The 7,695-nt window shown below is 55.8% G+C and overlaps 1 protein-coding gene across 1 annotated transcript in view; it reads right to left on the bottom strand.

The window, feature by feature from the left end:
- Positions 1-7,695, bottom strand: part of SLC38A10 (solute carrier family 38, member 10) — a gene marked incomplete at its 5' end in the record, with an annotated part of 35,333 nt that overhangs the window by 2,369 nt on the left and 25,269 nt on the right. The window contains 3 exons of the mRNA XM_009995169.1: positions 1,820-1,927; positions 2,495-2,974; positions 3,297-3,467. Of these exons, the coding sequence (XP_009993471.1) occupies positions 1,820-1,927; positions 2,495-2,974; positions 3,297-3,467 (759 nt within the window). The remainder of the gene's footprint in view (positions 1-1,819; positions 1,928-2,494; positions 2,975-3,296; positions 3,468-7,695) is intronic.

Here is a 7,695-nt window from a genome sequence, read left to right as displayed (position 1 = left end):
GAAGCTCCATCCCTGGCAGTGTTGAAGGGCAGGTTGGATGGGGCTTGGAGCAGCCTGGGCTGGTGGGAGGTGTCCCTGCCCGTGCAGGGGGTGGGACTAGATGGGCTTTAAGGTCCCTCCAACCCAAACCAGTCTGTGACAACGATGACAATGATAAAAGGGCTGAGATCCTGAGCAGCAGGGCAGGGTTGAACAGCAGAGCCCTCTCACAGGTGCTCAGACAGGCTGAAACCGCAGCAGAGCAGCCCGGCAGCCCCCCAGGGAGGAAACCCCTGCCCATCAGCCCCCCCAGGGAGGAAACCCCTGCCCATCAGCCCCCCCAGGGAGGAAACCCCTGCCCACCAGCCCCCCCGGGGAGGAAAGCCCTGCCCAGCAGCCCTTCACGGTGGGTGCACCTCGGGCCAAGCTGAGGTGACTCAGGGTGACTCACACAAACACATCACACACAAAGTATGAGTCCTGGCACTGCAGGGAGATGTCGCTGCCTTCCTTCCACCTGGACAGACATTTCATGTCTGCCCAGAGGGTAGGGACCCTCGTGCCACGTGCCTCCCACACCGGGAAGCAGCTCCTCTGAAACTCAAGGTGTTTGGAGACTATTATGCCCCACAGGAAACAATGTCAGAATTAACAGCCTGTAAAATGCCATTTAAATTAAAAAGGGATGCTGGCCGGGTTACCCCTCTCCAGCACTGCCTGACCCCCCCTCCCGTCCTCCTAATCACCCACGAGGTGATTACAGAGAAATATTTCCCCTGATGGTGCTATTAGCCCAGGGCCTCTGGAATTCCCCCTCCTGAAAGCCGGGCTGTGAGGGGGAATTTGGGCCTTTCAAGAGAGCAACTGACTCCTCGAGATCTGTTTATTTTTCACACTTTGCTCAGAATAAACACTGAAAACAGAAGTAATTTCTCCTATCTCACTCTTCCCCCTGCCAGGTCCCAGCTCAGCACGGGAATCTTTGGGATGAAGAGGCAGCAGGAGAAGGTTTTATGCGAAAATCAAAGCGTTTCTCACAGCTCTGCAAACACGTGGAGCTCCTCTGCTTGTGCAGCACAGCTCTGCCACCCCAAGAAAAGGCAACACTATCTCCCAGCTCCTCCTTTGATGGTGGAGAAAGCCAGGGCTTTGCCTGGGTTTTCACAGGCACACCATAAAAAAAATAATCTTCATTATAAAAATCAGTTTAATTATAAACCTGAGTTCACATGGCCTAGGGCAGCAACAGCCAGAGCACCCAACCCTGGTCCTGGTGAGGCACAGAGCATCTCAGGAGCTGTGCAGCCTCTGTCTTGCTCCTGGGAAGCCCTTTCATCGTTTCCACCCTCTGGGTCCAGAGCTGAGAGGGTGGAAAGGGTGGAAAGGCTGAGGAGCAGAACAAGCCCAGAGCACCTTTTGTTGACATCCTCATGAGAGTGTCCCTGACAAGTCCCATACAGACTGAGATGGAAAACCCCATGGCAACCTGTGGCACAGGCTGTGAGCCCCAGCTCGTGCTCCAGGCCCTCTCTCCAGCTGAGGCTCAGGCTGGGCTGGGCTGGAGGAAGGGCTAAGGGCACAGGACCAGCATCCAGGCTCTGCAGGAGGACACACGGGGCTCTGCCACTACAGTGACGTGCCCAGGTTTCCCCCACGCCGTGAGGCTGCAGGGTGATGCCCACCCCGTCCCTCCCCACCCCCTGCTGCCAGGACCCCCCATCGCTCCCCAGCCAAACAGCTTCACTCCAGTCTGAGCAGCACTGAGCTGCAAAGCCAGGGGGTCCAGCAGGGCTCCTCTGGGACACCCAGTGCTGTCCCCTCCCCGGGGACACGTGCTCACCCTCCAGCTTGCTCTCCACATTCTCCTGCAGCTTCTCCTCCGTGTTCCGGGTCTCCCTCAGCTCCAGCTGATCTGCTCTATCCAGAAGAGGCAGCTCCTGCTTCTCACCTGTGGACCAACAGACCCTTGCAGTCAGTGAGGACGCTCCAGCAGGAGATGTTCTCCAACCCAACTCCGCATCCCCTCGTCCCTCCCTGCCTAAGCCAGAGCACTTTGCATTCAGCCCGATGGCTGCGAGGGAAGTCATCATAAAAAAAATATTTAACAATCTTATAGCCTGGTGGCAGCCAGCCAGCACTAACTACCTCAGCCAATTAAAATGCAAGAAGGGTTCTAACGAGCTTTTAGACGGGCACTTAGCAATGTGTTACCTGTCAAGATCTCCCGGCTCCGCGTCCCCGGGGAGGTGGGAGACGCACAGAACAGCAGGGCACCTGACGTGCAGTGGGGCAGCAAACAACTGTTTGACAGATACTACAGCAGCTGTCAAAGCCACCAGATTCCTCCCTTTCCCCAACAGCTGCAGAAGGGGCTGTGCACACTCACGTGCTTATCTTGTGCATTAAAAGGAAACACTGGGATGGAGGCAGGAATAACCCAATTGTCCATCCTCGGGAGGGGGTTACAGGCCAAGAGGAGAGTTTGTTCAGACAATCTGCCATGGAGGGAGCTTACCAGGGTCACCTTCCTTCTCCACAGAGTTTGCAGCCTCCTCTGCTTTCCTGGGGAGCTGGAGCTTTGATTTCTCCCTGTCACCTGCAGCTTCAGCTTTCTTCTCACCGTCCGGCATGGCAGCTTGTGCCTTGGCTTCCACCACTTGTTTGTCTGGCTCCAGCTCTTTGTATGGCAGCCTGCCATCCTGCTGCACCACCACCTCCAGGACGTTCTTCGGATTCTTAGCGGGCTCGTCAGTCCCTCCCCGCAGTTGGTTCTCAGCGATCGCTTCCTGCCCTTGTTTTGGGCCAAGTGCCTCTTTCTGAGGATTCAGGGCAGCCGGTTCCTCCAGCTCTGGCTTGAGCCGACCATCGTTGGCTCCTCCAGGCCTGAGCTTCTTCTCCTCGGACTCCTCCCGCTCCCGCCCCATGTCCACCACCACTTCGTCGTGCGGGACGGGCGGCTCGTGGCGATGCGCTTCCCCCACGGGCAGGGCAATCCCTAGGGTGGACAACAGGCAGGGTCAGGGGTTCCAGAGTGGCGGGAGAAAGGTTCACAGCTCACCCAGCACCCAACCTGCTGCTCTCCTTCAGCCCTGCCTTTCCTTCCCCATCAGGACACTGCATTCCTGACGCAGGATGAGGAAATCGATGAGCACTTTAAAGGGTATTTTCCAACCTCAATGATTCTGGGATTGTAACAAACCTCAAGAGCATCAAATACTAAATCACTTCGAGGTAATGAGCAGAAATCAGGATGTTTATCTGAAATAGCCCTGCAATGCAGCCCTCCCAGCTCCAAAGCTGGCCCCTTCCCTCGTTACCTTGATCAGGGCGGTCAAGCTGCACTTTCTCCTCCAGCTTTCCTCTCTCCTCCTCTCTCTTGGGTACCTCCATGGGCACCTTGATTTGTGGCTGCTCCATCTCCTCCTTCTCCTCCAGCAGCTTGGGTTTATCCCGGTCATCCTCAGCCTCCTCCACAGCCGGGTTCTGCTCTGGAAGGGCAGGACAGAGAAGTGCAGGAGGTCACACGCGGCTGCACCGAGGCCACCACAACCAGCAGAGCAGCTTTTCTCCCCTCCGGCCTTCGCAGGGAGGGGGGGGGGCTTTTATTCTGGGGTTGCCTGTTTGTTCTCCCGACCGTGTTGGGTTTTTTTTTATGGCAGCCCAGGGTAGGCTGGGCTGGGATGGAGCCGCGATGGAGCCGGGATGAGCCGGCTGCCGCTGCGAGCTGTGCCACCAGATGGTAGCATCCTCCCAGCTCCCCCGCCGCAGACCCCTGAGCACTGGGAAAAACCGAGGGAGAATCCGGCTGCAGCCCCCCCAGGCGCCTGCCCGCACGCTGCAAAGCAGCTCAAAACCTCGTTTATGTCTATTTTTATGTTTCCAAAACGCTTTGAACGCTGCGAGGACCCTGCACAGGGCACCAAGTGTTGAGGAACATGATTAGGGGAAACTCCCGAGGGAGATGGGGGACTCTCCCTGTCTCTCCCTCGAAGAGACAAGATGTTTCTGGAAGACACATCCCAGTCAAACCAGTTACTGGAGTAACCACGTGGAATTCGTGGCACGTCCCAGGGGATGGGAATGGCCCCTTCCCACCCCAGGGTGGCAGAGGACAACCCACACAGCATGAACAAGGAGCCAGCTCTTCCTTAAAAGAGCAGCAGAGGAGGAAATCTAATTGTTTCCCAGCACTGAAGTTGTTCTGCAGATTATTTTTTTTTCCATTAAAAAAAAATAAAAATCCTATCTTCTGTAACCAAAAAAAAATTCCCAACTCTTCCCCCCATTTGCCCTCCCCCATGCAATTTCCTTTGGGGAATTAATTCTATAAACATCTTTCAATTTTTCTCCTCCCCCTCTGCAGGGCTGGTGCGATTTATTACAAGATGAACTCATGGGAAAGAAGAGATTGCCACAACTTCAGCTGCGTGGGCCCTACCCGAGCTGGGGAGGGGGAGGAAAGCACCACACAGCAACAAATAAGTACAAAATCCTGGCCCAGAGGGATCCGAGCCAGAAGGATCCAGAGTCTCTCCAGAAACCTGGACTCTCTGGCCCAGAGCTCCCCACCCCACTGAAGGGACGTGCGCCGGGGCTGGATGGCTTTCCAAGTTCCTTTGGTTTGGGAATGGCAGTGGGAGGGGAAAAGAACTTGGATTTTCTGAGAAATGCGAGTCTGGTACCCAAGGGTCCCTCTCTCCATTGAGGGACTTCCCAGGGTTCAGCAAGTCAGGGCAGGACACTCCTCCTTTCAGGAAAAATCGGACTGCAGGAACCAGTGCCCAGCCCTGGACGGGGGCCCTGGGAAGCTGAGGCCGGGGAAGGGAGCGCTCGGCACTGCTGCAGATGTTCCCAGCTACATTCTGGCCTCGCAGCAAAAAATTATTTACTCTATTGGAGGAAAGTTTTTTCGTTAATTGGTTCATGAAGGCGGGAGGTGGCTGCCTTAGGAGAGGCCTGAAACCAGAGGGCCCGGGGAACCGCGCCGTGGGGAGCGTCATTCCCACGGCCGGAGGGAACGACGACCCACACAGCCCTGCAGGATGATGGGCAGGGGGGGAAAGGGAGAAAGAGAAGGGGTGGGAAGCATTCCATGCAAGTGGGAAATGGAGGAGTTAAAACCAGAACAACCCTGGAGAGCAGGGAGGGTTTGGCCAGAGGACCCTGCAGCAGGTGAAAACCCCCCCCCCCCCGAGGGGTCCTGGATGGGACAGAGGGGCTGGGGGAGGCCCCACTGCCAGGAGAAGCAGCATCAATCATAAATCAAGAGGCCACATGTTCAGTGTTCTGCAAACAATGCAAGAAACGACCCAAACACAAACAAAACACACAAAAAAACCCAACCCAACAACCCCAACACCAGAAGTCTCCACACCATAATAAGACAAAGTTGCCTCTAAGCCGTCATTTGCTCAGCGGGAAACAAAATTAAGTTCATCATCAGGGCGTGAATTAACGACCTCTCACGCTGCATGGAAATCTATAAGGGACTATATGTGGTTTGCAGAGAACAATCTTGCTCAGGATGTGTAATAATCGCTCTCACTGTCTGGTGGCCCCGCGGGTCCCTCCGGAGAGCCCTGCAGTGACGCTGCGCCTCCCCAGCTTTTATGAGCGGTGTTGGACTTCACAGGCGGGGGCTCAGAGGCTGTAAAAGCTTTTTTTTTTTTGGCTTCCAACACCCAGAGCTGGATGTTGGGCAGCACCAGGAGGGTTCCCTGTGCCCCCAGCCCTGCTGCCGGGGGTCCTGCTGGGCCCCCCCGGGGCTGAGGGGCGGCAGCAGCTCCTGCCTCGCGCTCGCGGCGAAGGGAAGCGGGGCTTTCTGCAACTGATCTCTGTGTGTCTGCCTGTCTGTTGTGGTTTGACAACGGCCTCTCTAGGCTGCAATAAAATTTCATGATTAGCAACCTAAAAGCCTCCCTTCCTCCCCCCCTCCCCACAGCTCCTGGTTCGGGTAGCAGCAATGGTCCCAGAAAGGCATTAAATCCCTCCTCACACGGTTTTTCCGATCACTCTCTTCCACCGCAGCCAGAAGACGGGTCCACACGCCCTGCTCCCAGCACAGGCACCTCGCTGTGATCCCCAGGGATCTGGGGAGCCCCAGGGACGGCACTGGGAGCTCAGGGACACCCACCCTCTCCCCGCAGCTGAGAAACGCCTGGAGCATTGGAGCAGGGGCCATTGGCCAAGGGCTGGTGAGGGACATGGGGGTCAGGACCTGCTTAAACCTCCTCAGAGCTGTGAAATGGAGCAAGATGCACAAGTACGTTCTCCTGCAAAGGAGAACAGGGAAGAACAAGGGGGGGCAGAGGGTTGGGGGGCAAACCCCTGCCCTCCAAGGGGCTGAGCAGGGCTTAGCCCCCCAGGGAGCCCAGCCCAGCCTTCCAGGATCCCCCCCATCCCCCCAGAACGGTTACAGATTTCACAAGGTTATCGAATGGCATCACTGAAATTAGTTCACAGTTGTCTCCTGACGCACCAGCAGTAAAAATGAACCCAAATTACACGAGGCTGATGGTTCCTTTTCTGTGTCACAGGCGCTATTAAAAGCTCACTCACACAAAGCACCAGGGAGAGCTGCAGCAGCATCAAGCTGTTCCTGCAGCTATTAGGATCTGGGTGTAATCCACGCTGCACACATGTTCGGGGCTGCCCAGGCTAAGAACACCAGCAGGGACACAGCCTGTGGCCAGGCAGGTCCCTTTCTGGGGACACAGATAGAGGTGGCACTGAGGAGAACCTCAGCATCGCGCTGCAGCCAGCGGGGAAGCCAAAGACAGAGTCAAGCTTTGCCCAAGTCTGTATAACACAGCCCCCCACATCCAGGATGGATGAAGGGAGGGATGGAGGGAGAAGGGTCCCTGCAGCACAGGGTAAAGGCCACTCTTGCACAAGGAGTGTGAATCAGGTCTTTGTTACCCAATATTGCACAAGCCAGAGAAAGAAAATGAAGCAGCAATGATCAAGTAAGGAGCTGAAAAATATTACAAAATCTTAATCCACCCCATGAGACCCTCTGGGGTGCTTTCAAATACAGAGAGAAATTGCCTAATTAGCTTTTTTTTTAAAAAAAAAAAAAACAACCAACAACACAACAGATAATTGCCTTCCTGAGCTTCCACAGGCAGCTTAGCAACCTTTTCACATACGGGCACACGCTGCATGGAGCAGCAGAACGTTTCTGAAAGGGGTTTTATACCTTTCCCGAAGAGCTGCTGACAGTAAAACCTCCAGCAATACAGGCAGGGGCTGTAATGGGCACTTGGGTGTCGTTAGTAAAAACACTGCTCAGAGTTCGCTGGTCAATACGTGTTCACATAAAAGGGCAATGTTCTAATATTCATAATCCCAGGGCCCACAGGGCAGGGTTTTAATGAAAGTCTGTACAGTTCTGGTCTCCACAACATCAAAGAGGCCAATAAAACTCCTCTCACATGCTGACAGGCAGGCGGGGAAGGCAGGAGTGGGGAAAGGCCCCGCGCAGCCCCCGGGTTCGCTCGGCCCGGCAGCCCCGGCACAGGGCTGGGGCTGAGCACCCACCAGTGCTGCCTGGGGAGAAGCCGTGTTTGCACAGCCCCGTGTGAGGAATATGGAATGGGAGAGCACCCAGGGGATGTGGGGCAGCCCCTCGGGTGGCAGGATGCAGCTGCTCTGGTGTTTTCCAGGCTCCTGCCTCTGCAAAACAAGCTGGGTGAGGATGGGGGGCGGGGGGGGGGA

Source organism: Chaetura pelagica, unplaced genomic scaffold (assembly GCF_000747805.2).
Source record: "Chaetura pelagica isolate M959 unplaced genomic scaffold, ChaPel_1.0 scaffold1453, whole genome shotgun sequence".
Classification (NCBI taxonomy): Eukaryota; Metazoa; Chordata; class Aves; order Apodiformes; family Apodidae; genus Chaetura; species Chaetura pelagica.
This window is presented reverse-complemented; position numbering and strand designations above follow the sequence as displayed.